Here is a 21,680-nt window from a genome sequence, read left to right as displayed (position 1 = left end):
GCCCCCGTGCCTGGCTTTGCAAAGGATCCGCAGACACATCCTGTCCACCGATGGACGCAGCGAAGGCCACAGGTTTCTGACCGGAGGGAGTGGACCATGCTCGGTGGGACGGTCGGCCACAGCCCGCAGCTCTCCACCGGCCACAACAGCCTGGGACACTCTGCTTTATCGAGGTTGCAAAGCGGACCACCGGAGCGACACACGTCCTCAGCGGCATCGAGGTTTTCGTTTAGAGTCTTGCGGACTTTTCTCTTTCCAGCACGGTTTCTGGAAGGGCAGTAGCGACGCGCTGTGTCTCACAGACAGATGTGGAAAAAACCGCGGTTCCAAGGTTATCTAAATTTTGGTCAGTCTTATTGTGTTTTGTGATGGCTTTGAACAATTGTCTTCTTTTAATCTCATCTAGTGGCAAAAATGACACAACGTCAGTGTATCCTTCACGACACTTGTGACAGCGTCCGGATTTATAACTCTCTGCAATATCAAAACAGCATCAGCTGGGGATAAATTCCAAAGGATCCTTTATTAAAATAGCTAAAAGAGGTCTATAAATATTTATTTATTTTTCTAAAAGAGTTTGGAGTCTCCAGGGGAAAATGTGACGCCGCTTCGCTTCTGCCTCCCACCGAGAGGCCGGGGTGGGGAGGAGGGTGCCCCCTGGGGCAGGGGGTGCCGAAAAGAGGAGGCAGTGGCACCCGCCCCGCCCGCTCACATGACTTCCTCCAACTAGGGTTACAACAAAAAACGTAAACGGCATAACACTGCTGTCCACACTGGGAGGGCTGGGTTCCTCCCTCCCTCGCCCCACCCTGTCGGGGAGAGGGGAGGCGGCCGCCCGGTGCGCCCCTCGCCCCCGCCTTCAGAACTCCCACTCCAGGGCCTCCTCGCGATTGGCAGCCCTCTCGAGCCGGTAGATGATGCTGTTCAGGTTGGCCATCTTCTCGTGCCGCCGCTGCAAGTTGGGGTTCGCCTTGGTGCCCGGGGGCAAGGCCCCGGCCGTGTCGGCAGTGGGGCTGCTGGCACTCGGCACTTTGGAAGGGGGTGCACTGGGCGAGGATGGGGAGATGGGGGCAGAGGAGGAGGGCACCGGTGACACAGACATCATGAGGCCCGGCGAGGAGGCAGCCGAGGGCGAGTTCAGTGATGCCTCCAGGCTGCAGCGCGAGGACTCCGAGGCTGACTTAAAACTCAGAGGGTCCGGGTGTAGCCGCTCCCCACCTTCACTCTCTCGGGGGGGCTGTAGTGAGGGGCAGTCTGGGGTGGTCCCGCCTGGAAAAAGGAGCCCTGGGGCCACTCTGGGGAGTCTGTCATTACCCGGAGGGTCGGGGTGTGCCTCTCTGGGGGAACCGTGGCCTTCGTCGGGCTCCCCCGAGTCCCGGAGCTGACCGCCCGCCCCCCTCTCCTCCTCTGTCTGCTCCTCCGTCTGCTCCTGCTTAATCCTCACTTGGGCCTTGTCCTGGGCCGTTGGGGGGGTGGCGCTCTCCGCGGGGCCCTCCTGAAGCTCCAGCTCCTTCACGGCCGGCTTCTGGTCCTCAGCCTCGGAGTTGGGGCTCTGCAGGGTGGGGTCTCGGTGGGAGTGGCCTGGTGGGAGGACGCCGGGACCCCCACTGGGTTCGAGGTCTGGTTCGTCTTGGGTCCCCTCCACCAACATCTCCCGGCGCATCCGGGACCTGGGGCAGAGACGGTGGTAAGCGAGGGGCTGGACGGGGACCCGGCTGACCCTGGGCTCCATCCACAAGGGTGCCATTTTGACCCCACCCACTTTCCTGGGGGTTCACCAGGCACTAGGCTTCTCCGCATGCAGCATCTTAGTAAGTTCCCTCAACAACCCTCCAAGGTGGGTGCTACTATTATCTCGACTTCACAGAGGAGGAAACAGGGCCAGAGATGTGGACTGACTTGCCCCAGGTCACACAGCCTAAGTAAGTGGCAGAGCGAGGACTTGAACTCAGGACTGTTGGGTCCCAAAGCACACGACCTACGCCTGCGCCGTCCACTACAGTAGCCACCGGCCACGTGCGGCTCTTGAGCACTTAATGAGGCTGTGAGGGTAAAACATGCACTGGATTTGGAAGGCTTAATACAAAAAAAAATTGCAAAAGATCTCATTAATAAAGGTTTTATATTGATTACACATTGAAATGGTTATTTTGTATATATGGGGTAAATAAAATACACTATTACAATTAATTTCATCTGTTTCTTTTTCTGCCTTTCCTGGGGCCACTAGAGAGCTTAAAATCACATATGTGGCTCGCATTGTGTTCCCACCGGACGGTGCTGTTCTGGAACGTTCCTCAAAGTCAGACTCAGACCTAGTTTGTGGCAACAGCTCCCTGCTTCTTTCCTGGAGCAACTCTTGGACGTCGGGCCAGCAGGGAGCTGAGGGGTGGGCAGTGACGCATCCAGGTCACCACGGCATGGTGGGGGAGCTGCGACCAGCCCCGGGGCACCCCCGCATTCCAGACCAGCACCCACTCTCTTCATGTCCCCGCCCGCCTGCCGTGAGAGGGAACTGAGTCTCAGATGTTACATTTTAGAGCAAGAAGGGCCAGGAATGGGCCTAACCCCATCCGCTCTTCCTAATAGGAAATGAGGTCCAGAGAGGTCCAACGACTCGTCCCAGGTCACAGAGCCACAGGGCTTCCTCAGGCCTTCAGTGCTATAGCCCTCTGTCCATTTATGTTAATAACGAAGTACACGTTATTGATATGTGACACTAACAATTATCAATTGTAATAAACATCACAAGAACGGGTGCTTGCCGTGAGGCAGCGGGCCAACCACTTTTTGCAGATTATTTCATTTATTTTTCATGATAACCTTTTTTTCTGTCTTTCTTTTTCTTCGAGGAAGATTAGCCCTGAGCTAACATCTGCCGCCAATCCTCCTCTTTTTGCTGAGGAAGACTGGCCCTGAGCTAACATCCATGCCCATCTTCCTCTACTTTATATGTGGGACGCCTGCCACAGCATGGCTTGCCAAGCAGTGCCATGTCCACACCTGGGATCCTAACCTGTGAACCCTGGGCCACCAAAGCAGAGCGTGCTGAACTTAACCAGTGGGCCACGGGGCCAGCCCCCATAATCACCTTTTGAGGGGGACACTAGTCTCATTCCCAGTGACAATGAGACAAGGCTCAGAGAGCACGGGGACGGCCATGGTCACAGAGCCAGGAAGCAGTGCAGTCTGGCTGTGAACCCAGCAGTCTGGCTCCCTGCCCAGGTCAGGAATGGGCCCCCAGCCCAGAATCCTGGGCCTAGAGGGACAGTGAAGGGTCATCTGGTTCACTCTTCTCTCTCAGTCCCAGTCCCTTCACAAAGGTGGGCTTGCCCACCTTCTAGGGGACTCCAGCATCTCCCTCAGTCGCCTCTAGAGGGAAGAGCTGCTGGGACCAGGGGGAACCCTAGTAGTCCCCATAAGGTGAGATTTGAGGGGGGTTTAGGATGGCACAATGCCTGAAGCTTCATCATTAGAACTTCCAAACTCTAGATCAAGTATAAATCAAGCTAACAGTCATTTACACGATAGTATAAATTAGTCTTTTCGCCAATGCCTGACTCTCAACTCTATAGCAGGGCCTCCCTGGTAACTTTTTCTCAAAACATTCTGTTGTTCACCTTTCCCAGAGCTCACTGCAGCTTGTAATGATACATTAATATGAGTACTTGTTTATAGTGACCTTCCCTGAAGGTCTGGAAGAGATGTTAAGGGCAAGGACACTGTCTTGTTCTCTTCAGTGCCTGGTACAGAGTAATAACCTTTATCAATAAATATTTATCAAGTGAAATAATGTATTGTTCTATAACTCTTTGAGAGTAGTTTCTTTTAGGAGTGGAATTCTCTCTGCTCTTTAGTGCAAACTCTTATTCATCCTTCAAAACCCAGCTCAAATGCCACCTCTTCTGTAAAGTTTTCCCCAGGCAGAATTCCCTTTCCCTTCAGCCCCTTTATTCCTTCCTGTTTTACGTCATTTATTAGGTCGTAGTGAAATTATCTGGCTCATGATTTTAAGCTCCGTAAGGGCAGGGATGATGGCTTTGAGCCCTGTATCTCCACACCCTGGCTCACTGTGCATACACGGTGAATATTTATTGAATGACTATGTTGGATAATAATGGAGTGTCCAGTTCTTGAGGGAGAGGACGTCCCCACAGCCCCCAGGGAGGGAAGGATGACGTGAGGCTTTTAAGGCCCTCAGTCTTTGCCATTGGGCAGGCTCTGGGTCTGAGCTGGATAATAAGCAATTTTACAATGTGTTTACACCGACATGTTTTCATGTGATGCTCGATTCAGCACCATGGGTAAGTATTAGGTTCCTTATCTGTAAAATAGGCATGAGACTCAGAGAGGCACAGCGACTTGCCTAAGAACACACAGCCAAGGTGGGACCTGAACTCAGGTCTGTGTGATGCCCACGCCTGGGCTGTGGAGAGGAGATTTCAAGAATTCCACTCTGCTAGGCTCCTCCTTCCTCTTCTCCCTTGGGGATCAAGAGATCTTGTCTCTGCCCCTGGGGCGCATGGATGGGCTCTCCTTCTGGCACCACGGGGACACCAGGGACACTCCCTGCTCAGGAAGCTGGGTGGGGGGCGCCCCAGGGACGTCCCTGAGACTCACAGAGCCTTTTCCGCGGGGCTCCCGGCTGGCCCTGCCCCATTCGGGCAACGCCTCAGCCCTGGGACTAAACGCCCAGGAAGTCTGGGCTCCTGCAGGTCAGCGGCTCCCAGGAGCAGGGCTGTGGGCGGAGGAGCAGCCACAGAAAGTGGAGTCACCACTCCCGAGTGGGCGGGCAGGGGCTGCCGGAGGGGTCTCCTTGGGCCTCGGAGCAGAGAGGCCAAGACCCCAATCAGGGCTGCAGCTACTCGGGCTCAGCCTGTGCCCGGCACACCGCTCCCCGGCCCTCCTGGGGCAGGCGCAGGGCGAGCCGGGTGGTGGCATAAGAAAGGTGGCGACAGCGAGAACTTGGGCCGGGTATCTCATGCAACTGGCGGCCCGTCGAAGCCTCAGGACAACTGGAGGAAGCAGAGCCCATTACGGTTCCCATTTCCCAGGTGGGCAGACTGAGGCTCGGGGAGGGGACGTGCCCGGGGTCTCGCAGCTGGAAAGGGCAGAGCGGCCGGGCTGGCCTGGGTTCTAAGCCCGCGCATCCACACACCACGGCCTCCCCAGCTCCCGCTGCCAGGCCGGGCTCCCTCCAGGCCCTGAATGGGCAGGGGCGTCCGGCCAGACCCCGGAGCCGCACCTGTGGTTGTGGAACCAGTTGATGACGGTGTTGGTCTTGAGGTTGAGCTGGAAGGAGAGCAGCTCGATGGTCTGCTGGGAGGGGTAGGGCTCCAGCTGGTAGGCCTGGCGCAGCGCCTCCTTCTCCTCGGGCGCCAGCACCACCCGCGGCTTCTTGATCTGCAGGAGGCCCAGCTCCGGGGGCTGCAGGCAGGGGCTGGGGCACTCCGAGCGGCCGGCTGGGGACTCGCTGTCGGAGCCGGTGCTGATGAGGCCGTACCTGCGCTTCAGGTAGGCTGGGGGCGGGGCGGAGGGCTGAGGGGGCTGCCCGAGGCCCATCGCTGCCTCCACGCCCCCAGCCAGCCCCCAGCCCCTTGGGCTCCCAGTCTCAGGCTGCTCTTCCACTCCCTCCCCACCCACGCTGGCCCTGGCCACCCACCCTGCCTCTGAGGTCTGCCCGTTAGCTCCCAGGTGTTTACGTGTGTAGAGGGCTTGGCAGCTGCTGACTGATAAGAAGTGCTCAAAATGGGGTACCTGCAGCATGGTCCCAATTGTCAGAAGTGTCACTGAATTTCACTAGTCTTGCTGGGGGTGGGGGCAGGGCATGGATTTAAAGGAACCCAGTAAGTGCTGATGCATCTCAACCTCCAATCCTCAAAAGGAGGAAAAAACAAGCCCACTTCAGAATGGAGGATGGAAGGTACTAGGGTCTCACTAATCCTCACAGCAATGTCCTGAGGTCGATGCTCTTGGCACTTACTTTCAGATGAAGTAGAGAGAAGCACAGAGAGGGGAAGTAAGCTGCCCAAGGTCACACAGCCAGAAAGCGGCAGGCCGGGTTCTCAACTAGAGTCGTCCGATGCCAGCAGCCCAGGCTTGGCACGTGCCCCTCCCAGCCTGGCCTGACCCTGGGCCCCCCTCGTGAAATGCTGTCCACTCCTCATCTCTCATGTCCCACTGGACCCTGAGCTTTCTAAGATCCAGGAGTCCCTTAGGCACAGCATGAGCCGGGCTCACAGCAGGTGCTCAACGCCAGCTCACTTCCCAGGGATGTACGATACGCCGGACGAGGTAAGAGTCGGCAGTCCCCTTGCCCACCCCACAGGGAGGGTTCCTGTTTGCTGGGTCAGTTCTGGGTAATGGGCAAAGGGGTGTGGGTGTGGATACAGAAGACGGAGGGGCCAGAGAGCGTTCTGGTAACGTGCAGAGGGCGTTGGCGGAAGACCCTGGAGCAGCCCTGGTGTGTGGAAGGATGCTGAGAGGGACAGTGTTGACTTTCCATGGGAGAAGCAGTAACTATAGCTGCTTTCAGTTACATTCTGTGGGACTGGTGTTTCTTGCAGCCCCACCAGGCTGAGACTGGACCACCCGGGCCTGGATCTATTTGGGTCACAACTAGATACGGTTCCAACGGGAAAACCTGAGGCCAGACCCGGAGCTCCTGTGCTCACCTTTCTTCTCCAGCTTCTTCATGTCCCTCAGCTTCTCCACGTTGTGGGGGTCACTGAGCCACAGCTGCATTCGCACAAAGGGCTCCCGTCCCTTCAGGCTCAGCTTGTGCCAGGGTTTGGGCCGGGATAGCAGGTCGGACACGGAGCCCTGCGTCAGACCCAGGATGCTCTCCCCAAACAGCCGCTGTCCTGGGGACAGAGGAGGAGGGCAACCCATCACCCAGGCTGGGCAGGGGGCTCCCAAACGAGACAAGAAACGGGCAGAGACACAGGGGAGACCCCGAGGATGGAGGGGAGAGCCAGACACATGGGCACCCACACCCAGTGTGAAATGGAGGGGACCTCTCTGCAAAGTAGATTTGGGGGATGGGGACTTTTCTAACTAATTTTTTCTGTCCCATTTTAAAATAATGAACACGTCTTATTCTTATAATAGAAATTGTAGAGAAAAATTCGGGGTTTGCGTGCATCCCTCTGGGAGGGGGGCAGGACCGGCATCTGAGACTCAGAGGGGTTTGTGATCCCAAAACTGGAAGAATCCTGGAACAGATTTCTCCTCCGTGCCCCAGAGATCCCCAGTCGGCCCGGGACGAGGACTACGCTAGAGGCGCACTGTTCCCGGGATTCTCCCGGAAGGAAGCTTTGAGGGCTGTGGCCTGAGACCTGCATTCACCTCCCTTTGTCCCACTCCAGGGACCCAGGTCAGACGCCTCCGAGAGGGTCCTGGACGCCCCGGGGCTGCCCGGCAACTGCAGACTCAAGCCCAGGGCCCTGGGTCCAACCATGGGCACCGTCCTCAGGTGGGAGCGGCCCAGGCAGGAGGCAACACCCGGATTCCCACCCCCTGTACCTAAGTTGTTGTCTGTGAGGACCTCTTTGACTCTCTTGGTGATGGAGTACGTGTCCAGCTCGGGGGACATGGCCACAATCTCCTGGATGCCCCCTGAGGCCTGGCTGCCCGAGGACATCTTGCCCCCCAGCGAGGAGCCGGAGCGGCCCTCTGGCTGCTGGTTCTCCTTGCTGCTCTCCAGCGACAGGCTCAAGGGCTCCTGGGAACTCTTCTCGGGCTCCGCGGGGCTAGGGGGTGGGGACGGCGAGGACCTCGGTTCTGTGGGACTGGCTGTGGGCCACAGAGAGACAGAGAAGGCGGTCACCACAATCTGGCACAGACACACACAGGCTTGTCGCTAAAGCCAAGAGTTGGCAACAACCCATTTTGCAACCATCGCAGTAATATCGCAGGCAGGGAACATCCTGGGTGCAAAAACTGGCAGGTGACAGTGCAGTGAGGAACAGGCCAGTTACAGAGTCTCAGAGTGTCTCCCCACCACATACTAACCACACTGGAAGAGAGTAACTTTGCAGTGGGGACACCAGCTCAACCAGATGACCAAGTCACCATCACCAACCACAGGACAAATGGACAACCGGTGCCTCCTGATGCGATGAGCTGAGGAACACAGCTCCTTCTGTGACATTCCCGCCAAAGTGCGCGCCTGAACCTAATCACCAGGCAGCATCGGACAACGCCAGAAAGCCCGTCCATAAAACAATGGGCTTCTAGTCCTCAAAGTGTCAAAACTGAAAACAGCAAGAGGCAGAAGAATCGCCCAAACTTAAAGACATTAAGGAGACGTGAGGACTAAATGCACGTGAGCCCGGATCGGGTCCTGGACAGAGAATAAAGCCACACAGAGGACATTATTGGGACGACCGAGGAAACTGGAACAGAGATGGCGGGTCACGTAACAGCATTGGACCACGGTAAAATTTCCCGTTTTTGGTAATCACCAGCTGAAGGATTTAGGGGTAAAGGGACATGATGTCTCCAACTTGTTTCTCAAATGGTTGAGAGAGAAAGAGCAGAGAGGTGGTAAAATGAGCAACTGCTGAATCTGTGTGTTGGGTACGGGGAGTTGTTCTATCGTTTCAACTCTTCGGGAAATTAGAAATTACATCAAAATAAAAAGTTTTAAAAAAAAGAAGAGGCTGGCCCAGTGGCTCAGCAGTTGTTTGCACGTTCCACTTCTCAGCTGCCCGGGGTTCACCAGTTTGGATCCCAGGTGTGGACATGGCACCGCTTGGCAAAAGCCGTGGTGTGGTAGGCATCCCACATATAAAGTAGAGGAAGATGGGCACGGATGTCAGCTCAGGGCCAGTCTTCCTCAGCAAAAAAGAGGAGGATTGGCAGCAGTTAGCTCAGGGCTAATCTTCCTCAAAAAAAACCAAAACAAAACAAAACAAAAAAGAAGTTGGCAATGATCTACAAGTCCAAGCACCAGAGGTTAGCTAAATAAGATACGTGAGTCCCTGAAGCAAAGAAAAATGACGGAATGAGATGACGTCCGCGTGCGATGCACAAGGCCAGGGGTCCGACGCGCAGCGAGGTGACCGTAGAGAAAGCACTGTATCGCGTCCTCGACAGCTGCTGTGCAAGGAGGGCTGTCACTGCCCTGTGACCACAACGCGATGGGCATTATGGGAGGCGGAGGCTGTGGGAGCGGTAAGCTTCGTGGTATGTACGCGTATCAAACCATCACACCGTCCACGTGAAACTTACACGGTGTTAGGTGTCAAATATCTCAATAAAGCTGGAAACAAAAAAAGATGTCCACAGTATTCCAGCACATGAGAAAAGTAAGTTTTTGAACCACATTTTTCGCTTGTCCAAAGACACTTGGTGTGAACGTATACCGGAAAACCGTTTGGAAGACGCCCTGGGTAGGGCGACATTGCTAAGCCCCAGGCCCTGAGCTGTTAAATGGGGCCGTACAGCACATGGCCCCACACTCACGGCCCCTGCTCGGGGCCACCGGGGGCTCCACGGGGCGAGGGGGTCAGCCCCTGACCAGAGCCACCCACTGGACCGTCCAGTGTGAGCAGAGCTCCCTGATCATCAGGGAGGGCAGGGGCCGTGCCAGGGAGGCGCCCCTAATGGCAGTCTAGACATCGTAGCGCTGGTCCACGTGGTACCTTCCAGCAAAGGATAAAGCGTGCCTCTTCCTCAAGGCATTTGACTGCCGCCTGCTGGAAATTTGTTAAAAGAAACAGAAAAACCTGCGATAGCTAGGAAGTGAAGGGAGCCCATAACCGTCCTGCGGTGGCTCTGATTCCAGAAGGCACATCCTGAGCCTCTGCTCTGCGTGGGTCCCTCCCTCCCTGTGGACAGCAAGTGCATCACTCTCATCAGACCACTCTCAGGCTCTGGAACCTTCGATGGCTCCCACTGCCCCCTGCGCCAGAAATGTCTACCTCCTTGCCCTGAGGTTTAAGGCTCTGGACTCTCTTGTCCCTGCTCACCCCACAGGCCTGGAGCTACTCACAGTCCCTCTAGTCCTCTCCCAACAAACCTCCTACATATGCCTTTGCCCAGGCTGGTCTTGCCACTGTGAAGGCCTTCCCCCAACCTTGAACTCCTATGCATCCTTCAAGACCCAGTCCCAAATGCCCCTTCCCTGAGGTGCACACCTTTGGGGTCTAATAGCACAGTAACTACACATTGTCACAGTTCACTAGAATTTCTTGCTTGTGCCAGATCACTCCCTTACCAGATGACACCAATGATGACGATGATGACAATGACAATAATTAATAAAGCTTCCTTTTATTGGGCACTTACCACTGCCCAGCATGGTGCTACGTGTTTTATGCCCATGATTTCAGGGCACCCTCCTAACACCTCTAGGAGGTAGGTACTATGTCATCCCATTTTATAGATGAGGAAACTGAGGCTCAGAGAGCTTAGGCAACGTGTCCAAGGTCACACAGCGCCTACTGGCAAAATCAGGACTTGAGCTCAGGTCTGCTTACGCCCAACACCGTCCTCTCACCCACCGCCTACGAGCCCCTGGAGGGCAGGGACCACACGCTAGTGAGTCCTAAAGGCCGGGGAGGCAGGAGGTGCTGGAACACGTCTGCTGAGTGAGTAAATTTCAGCCAGGACCCCTGATTACCCCTGAACGGTGCAAAGTGAAGTGCCTAAGTCCTGAGTCACGGCATCACAGGCCTGTGTGGCTGGCAGCCCAGGTCTGGGCTCACGGGGACTCTAACGTCCCCCCTACCCCCAAACTGGCTGATCCTGGCCATCCAGGTGACCTCTGTGTGATGCCAGAGCTGACACGGACACATGGACACGTCCCCTGTCACCGTCACCAGCAGAGACGCAAAGCCGGCGGGGAGGGGCCGGCCCGGGAAAGTGAGTGGCTGACCCCACGGCCGGCAGGGGAGGGAGCCGGGCTCAGCTGAGGAGCATTGAAGGTCTTCAAGGGCATCTGCCTCTGGAAAACCATCTGCACCCGCATCCCCACCCAAAGGGCCCGAGTCCAGCCAGAGAGGGAGCGGACGAGGGGATGGAGATAAATCCCGACGAGGAGCCCGAAGCCAGCCAGCACCCACCCCCGCCCCACCCCAGGCAGCACGTGGGCCTCTGCCCACGACTCTGACTGCGAGGACGCTTCCGACCAAATTACTGAAAGATGCGGAATCAACCCTGTCGGGAGGAACACGCTGACCACAAAGGGCCGAGGTCGGACGCGAGCAGTCAGCTGCGCTGGGGCTGGTCCCACTGCCTGTGGGGCTGGAGCCGGGGCGCCGGACAGGGCTGTGGGCGGGGCGCTGGGGCGGAGCGGGAGGCAGGGTGACCAACTGGTCTCCGTTTGCCTGGGACTTTAGTACAGAAAGTCCCACGTCCTGGGCAACCTCTCAGTCCTGGGCAAACGGGATGGTTGGTCACGACCGAGAGACAGTGAGGGAGCGAGATGGAGGGACAGGGAGAGACAATGAGGGAGAACAGAGCGAGCAGAGTTAGAAGACGACGGTGAGAAAGGCGCAGAGAGAGAGGGGCAGGGGAAGCGGGAGGTGGGGGGAGAGAGAGAGAGAGAGGTGGGACAGAGACACAGCAAGAAAGTCAAGGGGGAGCGAGGGGCGGTGACGGGGAGAGACAGCGGGAAGACAGAGGGGCCGCGTGGCAGCAGGGCTTCCTCAACTGCTCGAGATTCTGAGAGGCCTTGGACAGAAGTGCCTGGAATGCTGATGTCGACCACTGTGGGCGTCACTAACGGGGCTGGTTAATTAACCTGGTGTCTGCACAGGTCACTGTTCATGGGCGGGGGGCCCACTTTATACCCGCCCCTGGCATCCGGCTCACCCCCAACGCCCAGGACAGTGGGGGATCCAGCCCCAGTCCCTGCCCCACTGGCCAGTGTGGAGGGGCCATGGACAAATGAGGGGCTGGGACAGGCCCAGACCCACGCCCATGGCCAGACTACGCAACCTTTGGGCAGCGGATCACTCTCCTGACTCTGGGCTGTGGACAAGTGGCGGCCTTGGTTGGATCAGCCACCATGTTCCCCTTGGGCCAGTGGCTACCGCTCACATGTCTGCTTCCACGAACCGGGGGCCCTGGCATCCTGGTCTGTGGGTAAGCAGGTGACGGGGGGTCACGTCACCTGCACACACCTCCCACCCCAAACCACGGATGGTCCTGCCTCCCAGCCTTTGCTTGTGCCATTTCTTCTGCCAGGAACACCAATCTTGATTGTTTTTGCCTAACTCTATTCTCCTCCAAATCTTTCCACAATAAGAAACTTAAAAAACCCAGGCGAGGAGACATCGGGGCAATGCAGATCAAGATACAATGGGATACCACTTCACGCCTACTAGGATGGCTCTGGTCAAAAACGGAGAATAGCACGTGCGGACAAGGATGTGGAGAAATAGGGATGCCGCACACACTGCTGGGGAGGGAAATGGTGCAACCACTGTGGAAAAGTTTGGAAATTCCTCAGCGAGTTAACACAGAGTTACGGTACAACTCAGCAATTCCACTCTCAGATATGGGTCCAAAAGAACCACATCTGAAAACAGATGCCAAACAGAAACACGCACGTCAACCTTCACCGCAGCATGAGTCACCACGGCCACAGGCTGGTCCATCCACGCAGTGGAACAGGAGTCAGCCACGAAAGGAATGAAGCTCTGACACCTACTACACCACGCATGGACGTGAAAACATCACGCTAAGGACAGAAGCCAGACACAAAAGGCCAACGCTGTGTGATTCCACCGGGATGAAACACCCAGAGCGGGAAGACCCACGGAGTCTGAGAGCAGGCTGGCGGGTGCCAGGGGCTGGGGAGGCGGCAGTGGGAAGGATGCTTAATGGGTATGAGGTTTCCTCTTGGGTGATGAAAACGTCCAGGAACTAGACAGAGATGGTCGCACGACACTGTGAATGCACCAAATGCCACTGAACTGCACACTTCAAAAAGATTGCAAAAACAGTAAATTTTATGTTATGTGAATTTTACCATAACAAAAAAATTAATTAAAACACAACACAACAACAAAAAGGATGGGAACCTTTCACGGGTGGGCCCTGCCGTGGGCACTCTAGGAGGCAGAGAGCCTAATGGCTAACAACCCTGGGTTCTGATCCTGGCTCTGCCACCAACGGGCCGGTGACCTTGGGCAAGTCACTACACTACTCAGACCCTCGGCTTCTTCTTCTGTACAACAGGAACCACAGACAGTCCTCCCCCGCCCCCACCGGCCCTGCCACCCCGCCCCAGTCGAGACTGACTTGAGGATGAAAGAAGAAAGCAGTGCAGCGCCCCACGCTGTGTGTGACAAGTGACCGCCGTCACTGTAACGGTCCCATTCGTTTGCCTACCCTCCTTATGGAGCAGTTTTTCAGTTAAAAATCCTAATTACAAAATATTTCAAAGTTTTGGAATATACAGAAAAAAATATGTAAGTCTCCCGTCCCTACCCTGGGCCCAGCACCGTAGTGGATGTTAACACTGCCCTGTTTGCCTCCAATCTTGTTTGTTTTAAAGACAAAGCAGCAGACGGCCAAAGCCCCTCTCCCCAGGCTGGTGGGCCGTGGCTCCTTCTATTTTAATGCACAGCCTGGAGCCCAACACAACCACGTGTGCAGTCTTGCCCGCGGGCATCAGCGTCCTAAGCAAACATCATCCCCTGGTGCGCTTTTGTTGCTAGACAGCGTGGTTCTGGCGGAATTCCCCTTGCCACCTGGCGGTCTGGTTCGTCTCTGAGCTGGGACGTGGTTGCGTCCTGTGGACCAATCCCCAGTCCACAGGTGGGCAAGCTGGCCCAGCAGAGGGTCTCGGGCTCAGAGTCTGGCCTCTCCTCGTCTGTGCCTCTCTCTGGTCTCCGCGGGCAGTCAGGTGTCCTGTCCCCACAGCCAGGCCTCCTCACGGCCTGGGATCCCTGGAGTGCCCCCATCCCTCCGCTCTCGGGCTCTGAGACTTTGGACAACTCTCTGAGCCTTGGTTTCCTCACCCAGGCAAAGTTGAGACTCCACCTGCCTGTGCACTAGTGGACGGATAACGGTGGCCCCAGGCCCTGTGCTAAGAAGGATTCTGAGGCTGCACGGTGGATGATCGGGAAACGGGGTGGGGATGGGGCTCCACGTGCAAAGTTCTCTCCACTTGCTCCACGAGCCCTGGTCCCACCTGGTTTAAAACCAGCGACACATGCATCCCTCTGGGGAAGGAGCAGGGACCCCAGCTGGGAGCATGGTAGGCTTGCAGGGGCGCACCGTGGCTGCAGGGCTGTGGAGCGGACGCGGGCCACTGTGTGGCCTGGGCAGGGGGTGCCCTCTGCGGCCTGGCTGCACCCCTGGAGGGCCCGCCTGCACTCACCCTGGGAGGCGCGGGGCGGCTGGCCGCCCGCCTGGCCGAGCTGGTCAGAGAGCCACAGTTGCATGCGGATGAAGGGCTCCCGGCCCTTCTGCGTCAGCTTGCTCCACGGCTTTGGCCGCGACAGCATGTCGCTGACGCTGCCCTGCGACAGGCCCAGCACCTGGGGACGGGCGGGGCGGGAACTGAAGGTCAGCAGGCCCCAGGGGCCCTGGCCATCCTCCACCCCTGCCCCCAAGACCCTCAGGGCTGCCTTCATCCGTCCCTCATTTCTCAGGGCCCGCGGGTGCCGTGCTGCGCCCCCTTGCAGTGCCCTCCCCGCATCCCTACATGTAAACATCCTCCTGGACTTGACGACCCCTCGGTGCCCCCTCCTTCAGGAAGACTTCCTCTGCCTCCCACTTGTGTCCGTTCTGCCTCCTCTGAACTCGCCTGCCCCTCTGCCTGCTGCCCTGCTAAGGGCAGAGGTGACGTTAAAAACGACTTCCCAGCTGGGACTGCAGGCCGACCCCATCAGGAGGCCCCGGCAGGGCTGAGCCTTCACCCTTCCATGGCTGGACCACGGGAGGGAGGCGGGCCCAGAGGAGGGGAGGCCAGCGGCTGTTTGCTAACCAGCTGGCAGCACCCTGCTGGAGCACCGGAGGACGGAGGGCCGGCCTTGCCGCCCGGGTCAGGCGGATGCAGGCTCAGGGCTGGGGCCGGGGTCACCAGGCCTGGGTGGCGGCCCTGCCGCCTGCTCCCCCATCTCTCCTGCCTGGGGGGCTGCTCCCCACCTTCTCCCCGAAGATGCGCTGGCAGATGCCGTTCTTGGCCAGCTTCTCCTTGACCTGGCGCGTCAGCTCCAGGGTGTCCACCTCGCGGTACATGTAGAGCTCGTACTGCTCGGGGGTCAGCGGTGGCACCGTGGGCTTCAGGCTGCGTGGCGCGAAGGCTGGGTAGCAGGCCGGCCGGCCCCCACCCGCCTCGGGCCCGCCGCCCTCCGCCTTGAGCTCGGCCGAGCGCGGGGCCTCGTCCTCGCCGCCCGGCCCGTCGTCCTCGTCCGCTCGGGGCCAGGCGCGCCCATTGGGCTGGCCGGAGCAGCCGGACGAGGAGGAGGACAGCGACGGCGACACAGAGGCGAAGGGGCGGCCGAGGAGGCCGCGGTCCGAGGCCCAGTGGTGGTCGAAGTAGCCGGCGTCCCCGATCTCGGACTTGACCTTGCGGATGATGCTCTGCACGAAGGCGGCGGGGGACAGGACCGTGAGGGGCGTCTGCGTGGCGCTGCTGCTGGTTCCCCCGCCACCGCCACCACCGCCACCGTCCTCCTGTTTGACGTAGGCCGGGGCTCCGTTCTGGCTCATGGCAACCAGCGAGGGCCGCTCTGGGGGCGAGGGAGGCACTGAGCGGCCCCGGGGGCCCGCCTCCATCTCCAGCAGGGCCTGCTGCTGCGCCTGCATCTCGCGGCGCGCTTGCTCCAGGATGTTCTTGATGGCATCTTCCGAGGTGCTGGCAGGGGCTGTGCCGTTGGTGATGCTCAATGGGGCTGTGGAGTTCTTGGGCTCACCTGCGGGGAGAATGACACTGTCAGGGCTGGGAGGGCAGAGATGTTCACGGTACGGTATTCATATCAGCAAAATGTTGGGAGGCAACCTCTGTGTCCAACAATTGGGGATGGGTTAAGTAAGTTATGGTCTATCTGTATGGAGGAATATTAGGCAGCCGTGAAAAATCAGGTGGAGAGTGAGATTTGAGCATATGGGAAGAAAGTGCTCCTGGGGATAACGTAACATTTATTCTAACAGCAAAACAATGTCATGAAGCCAAATGCCCACAAAGAGAATGGATAATAAATAGTGTATGGTCACACAGTGAAATACTACCCAGTGCTGGCTGCACAACACTGTGAAGGTGCTAAATGCCACTGAATTGTTTCCTTTAACGTGGTTAATTTTATGTCATGTGAATTTTGCCTCAATTAAAAAAAAAAGTAATACACGCCTATTGTGGAGAGCTAAGAAAGCACATAAAATTAAGATGAAAATAAAAATTCCCTCTAACCTCTCTCCCCGAGGCAACCACGTGAAATATTCTTATGTACTCCCCTCTGGTCTGTTTTCCAAATCCATGCATGGATGATTATCCCTGACATGTGGGAGTGTAGCCTGGTTTGTCCCCACTCAGTATCAGCAGGAGTGTTTTTTCCTATGATTAAAAGTTCTTCTATCTGTCGTGGATGCGTATGCCAGTGAGGGGATATTCTCTGCTCCACTTACCGGATCCCCCACTGCTGGACTCTTAGGTTGTTTCTAGTTAGTCACTGTTGTGAATAACAATAAAGGAAGAGCTTGTACGTAAATCTTTGTCCCCATTCTGGACACTTCCTTCGATTCCCAGAAGCAGAATTCCCGAGTTAGAAGTCAGCCACAGTCACTTCCTCCCGGGCGACTGCCAGTCTCTCTCTGCTAGGCATTCCCTCTTGTTGGGGGTGTGGGTGACACCCTTGGCACTTTTCCTCTTGCTGAACTCTCCACAGACCCTGAATGGAAACCCCCTGGCTGGGCCGCTTGTGTCAATGTTTTCTCGCTGTGATGCTGCCTTTAAAATTTCCCTGCTGCCTTGTTTCTGACCCCTTGGTGGGAGAGCACTGGACAGGGAGTCAGGAGACCTGGGTCCTCCTTTGGTCTCTGTAACCGTGGGCACATCTTCCCCTCTCTGCCCTCAGTTGTCCTGTCTGTTTAGCGAGAGTGAGATTAGACTGTTTCTCATGGTTACTTCCACCCCAATATCACGTCTCATCCACATCTATAACCTGTGTCTAGCACACAGTAGGTGCTTAATAAATGTTTACTGAATGATTGCCTCTCTCTTGCTGCAGGAGCTGACCTAGAAGAAAGAAATGAATGTGTACCCAGTAGGGGCTCATGGGGTTATAGGGGTGGGGGGGGGTGTCAGCTCCCAGCCTGTGAGCCTCCCCTGGCCCCTCCCTGGGACAAGGCGGGAGGGAGGGCTCTGGGAGACTTGCTCCCAGCAGCAAGCAAAGGCTTGGGAATTGGGACACTTGCTCTGAGTCGCCACCAAGGGGCAGCAGACACCGCAAAATGGAGTGGCAGCGCTGAAGCCAGAGCCCAGTTCTAAATCAGGAACGGTCCACGCCGTGTTGCACTGCTCTGTGCTGGGCACAGGGATGTGACTGGGTCCCTGGCCACAAGAAGCTCTAGACTGGTGGGGGGACAGCCACAGCAGCAGAGTCATTTGTAACATGAACAAACAACAATAGAGACGATGATGATAACGTTAACCGTAACGACGGGTGGCCCTTCAGGGGCACTGTCCTTGTGCCAGGCCCCAGGTTGAGCGCTGCCACACCTGAGCTCATTTGATCCTCACGCGACCTTCAGAAGGGAGTACTAATACTGTGCCTATTTGAAAGATGAGAAAATGGAGGCACAGAGAGGCTAAGTAAATTGCCCAAGGTTACACAGCTGATAAATAGCAAAATTTGCAGCCAGGCCACTCTGGCTCCATTGCACCAAGCAATGTAAATAATTATGCGGAATCCAACGAGGGATCCAAGTATCCAATCCATCTGGATAGGGAAGGGGGGCTTCCTGGAGGAGGTGACTTCTGAGTTGAGTTGTAAAGTATGAGCAGGAGTTGCCCAGGTGAAAGGTGTCTGGGCTGAGGATGGCGTTAGGGGCCCAGGGAACAGCCTGAGGATGGGCATGACTATACACAGTTCATCTGGGAGGTGTGGAGGCTCAGGAGGAGGCTGAAGGTTAGAGGGCTGTGGGCCTTGCTGAGGAAGTGGGATTTTGTCCTGAAGGCAATGGGGAGCCATGGAAGGATTCTGAGTAGAGACATGAAGATGTGTGTGCTCTAGAAAGACCCCTTCAGCCTCCGGGTAGAGAAGGGGCTGGCACGGGTCCTGGAATGTCACTGGAGGACCCATGAGGAGGCTACTGCAAGGGTCCTAGCAAGTGATGATGGCAGCTCACGAGGCTGGGGGCAGTGGGGGTGGGAATGAACAAGCTTGAGAAAACCACTTAGAGGGTGAAGGACCCCTGGATGGGGCGACAGATTGGCTGCTGGGGATTAGGGGTCAAGGACAGTCCCTCACCCCACGCCGGGTTTCTAGCACCATTGGTGACAGGTTCCCAGGTCCCGAGAGGGTGGCTTTGGGGAATAAGTGACGGGTAGGGCAGACAGTGAGGTCCGTCTCAGACACGCTGAATTTGAGGGGCCAGTGGGGGACCCTGGTGGACACGCCCAGACGGCCGTCGGCTGTGGCTCCACAACTCTCCAGAGGGGTCTGGCCTGGAGAGGGAGCGACTCGGGCGTTGTTGGCTGTTGAAACTTCCAGGGGTGGACTAACTCATCCACTGAGCAGGAAAGCGAGAGGGCCTGGGGGAGCCCTGGGGGGCCCCACGTGCGAGGGGCTGATGAAGAACGCGCACTGTGGCAGGCCGAACGATGGGCCCCAAAGACGTCGGTCACAGCCGTGGGACCCGTGAATTTGTTACTTGACATGGCCCAGGGACTTCGCAGCTGCGACTGACGGAAGTGTCCTGAGATGGGCGACTGTCCTGGGTTATCCGGGGGGCCCAATGTCATCACAAGGTGCTTACGAGAGGGAGGCGGGAGGGTCAGAGAGAGAAAGCGAAGGTGCTACAAGGCTGGCCTTGAAGATGGAGGAAGGGGCCGCAAGGCAAGGAATGCGGATAGCCTCCGGAAGGCCCTAGAAGGAGGCGAGGAAACGGAGTCTCCCCTGCAGCTTCCAGAAGGAACCCAGCCTGCCGACACCTTGACCACAGCCAATGAGGCTGATCGGACCTCTGACCCCGGAGCCGTAAGACCACAGCTTCGTGTTGCTCGTGGCTGCGTTTGTGGCTGCACGGCAGCATGAGGACATGGCTGCCGGGGCCCGGAGAGAGCACAGGGGCTGTGTCTCAGGGGGGGAGCCGGGAGCGCAGGTCTGCTTGGGACCCAGCGGGCGGAGGCGCAGGAGGAGGGCGGCCGGCCGGCCAGGGCCGAGGCTCAGGCCTCAGCGTGTCTGCCAGGCTCCCGGGGATCACAGACCCTGTGCCTCCCGAGAGCTGAGGACGGCGCTGCCAACAGAACTCGGCAACGGGGGACGCCTTCTGCAGCTGGGCTGCCCCGGCCGGCCGGCCCTCGTCACCCGTGCCACGCGGCTGGTGCGGCCGCGGAACTGAGGTTGTCATTTCGCTTTGTTTACTTAAACAGATCGAGCCACAGGTGCTGGTGGATCGGGCATGGAAGCCGTGGATTGGGCGCTTTCCGGGCCTAAGCCTCGCACTGCTGCAGCTTGTGCAAGAGGTGAAGAGGTTCTGACCTGCCTGGACTCCCCTCCGGGTGGACGGAGCGGGATGAGGCCCCGCCTGCAGTGTCACACTCACCCCCTTTCTGAGACTCGATCTCCTTCTTGGCCTGCTCCAGGATGCTCTTGATGGCGTCGTCCGAGCCTGTCTCAGGCGTGCGGATTCTCGGGGTGATACTGCCTGAGGGAGGAGAGGAGGCCTCTCTTGTGGGGACCTGCGTGTTGGGGGCCAGTCCCTGGAGTGGGGCCCTGCGTGAAGGGCTGGTCCCCTCCCTGGGAGTGAGGGCCAGGCTGTGGGAGTGCGGCAGGACCACCCCTTAGCTAGTCTGTGGGACAAACTGAGGACTCACAGTCATTCTGGCTTGAAACAATAATAATAACAAAAACAACAATGACGGCAGCCACCACCACAACAGCTAACAGTTCTCGGGCAGTTTCTCCGTGCTTTATACTCATTTGACCCCCCTAAGAGGCTGACAGATGGGGAAAACGAGTCACAGGGAAGCTAAAGTGAATGGCCCGAGGTCAGCCAGTGGATGAATGGCAGAGCGGAGACTCAAACTCAGGTGTCGGCGAGGTCAAAGTATGCCCTTCACACAGATTACCCAAAAACCAAGTCTGGCAAGCTTGGCCGTCATGCAGGCCATCTTACTGATGGGTAAACTGAGGCTTGGGGTGCTCAGGGGGTACATGCCAGGGCAGCCCCTGGGCCTGGCCTTTTCCCTCATTATCAGCCTGAGCTGCCCATGAGGGCCAGGAGAACAGGGGAGAGCCCCAGGCCCAGGAAACTGAGAGGGAAACTGAGGTACAGAGAGGCAAAGTCACTCGTCCTGGGTGACACAGCGGGAGGCAGCAGAACCAGGCCCTGCACCCGGCCCGTGCTCTGCCCAGCCAGCCCCCGGCCCTGGGCTTGGCCGCGGGTCCAGGCCTGAGCCCCTCGGCCCGGCGGCCACTGACCTCGCTGCCGCACCTGGATGGTCCTCAGAGCCAGCACGTTCTGCTCATCCGACAGGAACTGCTTCATCTTGATGAAGGGCTCCTTGCCCTTCACCGTGAGCTTGCGCCACGGCTTGGGCCGGGCCAGGATCTCGCTGACGGAGCCCTGCGACAGCCCCAGCACGTAGTGGCCGAACACCCGCTGCCCGATGTTGTGCTTGAGCAGCTGCTCCTTCACCTGGAAGGCGATCTCCGCCGTGTCCAGCTGCTCCTCCTCTGGCCCGGCCCCCGGCCCGGCCCCACCACCCCCTGCTCCGTCCGCCGGCTCGGGGCCCCCGGGCGGCTCGGGGCCAGGGGCGGGGGTGGCAGGGGCCGTGGGGGGCTTGGCGCCATAGAAGGCTGGCGGAAACACCAGCAGGCCGCCCGCCTCCCCCTTGAAGGTAGCCGGGGCCATCATGGGCTTGGACGGCAGCACGTCCCCTGCCAGTCTCTCCCCCGAGGCCAGGCCGGGGAAGGGGGACAGCGAGAAAGTCCGAGGGCCGTCGGGGCCCAGGCTGGGGCCCAGCAGGGGCTGCCCAGGGCCTGGGGACAGGGGGTCTTCGGGCCCTGGCAGTGGCGGGAGCTGTGCAGGCGACGGGTAGGACTGTTCCATGCCCAGCGAGTCCTTGAGGGAATCGTCCTCTGAAGGGTCCTCCTCTAGAACGCGAGAGACAGACAGACAGACGGGGGAAGAGGGGAGAGACAGACAGATGGGGGAAGAGGGGAGAGACACACAGACAGAGGAAGAGGGGAGAGACAGACAGATAGACGGAGGAAGAGGGGAGAGACAGACCGACAGATGGAGGAAGAGGGGAGAGACAGACAGAGGAAGATGGGAGAGACAGACAGAGAAATGGAGGAAGAGGGGAGAGACAGACAGACAGATGGAGGAAGAAGGGAGATAGACAGATGGAGGAAGAGGGGAGAGACAGACAGAGGAAGAGGGGAGAGACAGAGGGAGACAGGGAGACAGAGGAAGCAGTAACAAGAGACACACACAGGAAAAGAGACCCGACGGAGAGACAGACAGGGAAACAGAGGGAGAGAGAAATCACA

At 57.9% G+C, this 21,680-nt stretch overlaps 1 protein-coding gene across 2 annotated transcripts in view; it reads right to left on the bottom strand.

Moving 5' to 3' along the window:
• Positions 1-739: 739 nt before the first annotated feature.
• Positions 740-21,680, bottom strand: part of CUX2 (cut like homeobox 2) — a 236,497-nt gene continuing 215,556 nt past the window's right edge. For both annotated transcript variants that reach the window (XM_046640742.1, XM_046640743.1), the window contains exons 15-22: positions 20,607-21,281; positions 19,729-19,830; positions 15,109-15,878; positions 14,339-14,498; positions 7,525-7,794; positions 6,675-6,863; positions 5,246-5,519; positions 740-1,670 (exon numbers count right to left, since the gene is read on the bottom strand). In XM_046640742.1, coding sequence (XP_046496698.1) covers positions 860-1,670; positions 5,246-5,519; positions 6,675-6,863; positions 7,525-7,794; positions 14,339-14,498; positions 15,109-15,878; positions 19,729-19,830; positions 20,607-21,281 — 3,251 coding nt within the window. In that variant the 3' untranslated portion in view covers positions 740-859. The remainder of the gene's footprint in view (positions 1,671-5,245; positions 5,520-6,674; positions 6,864-7,524; positions 7,795-14,338; positions 14,499-15,108; positions 15,879-19,728; positions 19,831-20,606; positions 21,282-21,680) is intronic.

This window comes from Equus quagga, chromosome 15 (assembly GCF_021613505.1).
Source record: "Equus quagga isolate Etosha38 chromosome 15, UCLA_HA_Equagga_1.0, whole genome shotgun sequence".
Classification (NCBI taxonomy): domain Eukaryota; kingdom Metazoa; phylum Chordata; class Mammalia; order Perissodactyla; family Equidae; genus Equus; species Equus quagga.
Note: the sequence above shows the minus strand (reverse complement) of the source record. Positions and strands in the feature narration are given on the sequence as shown.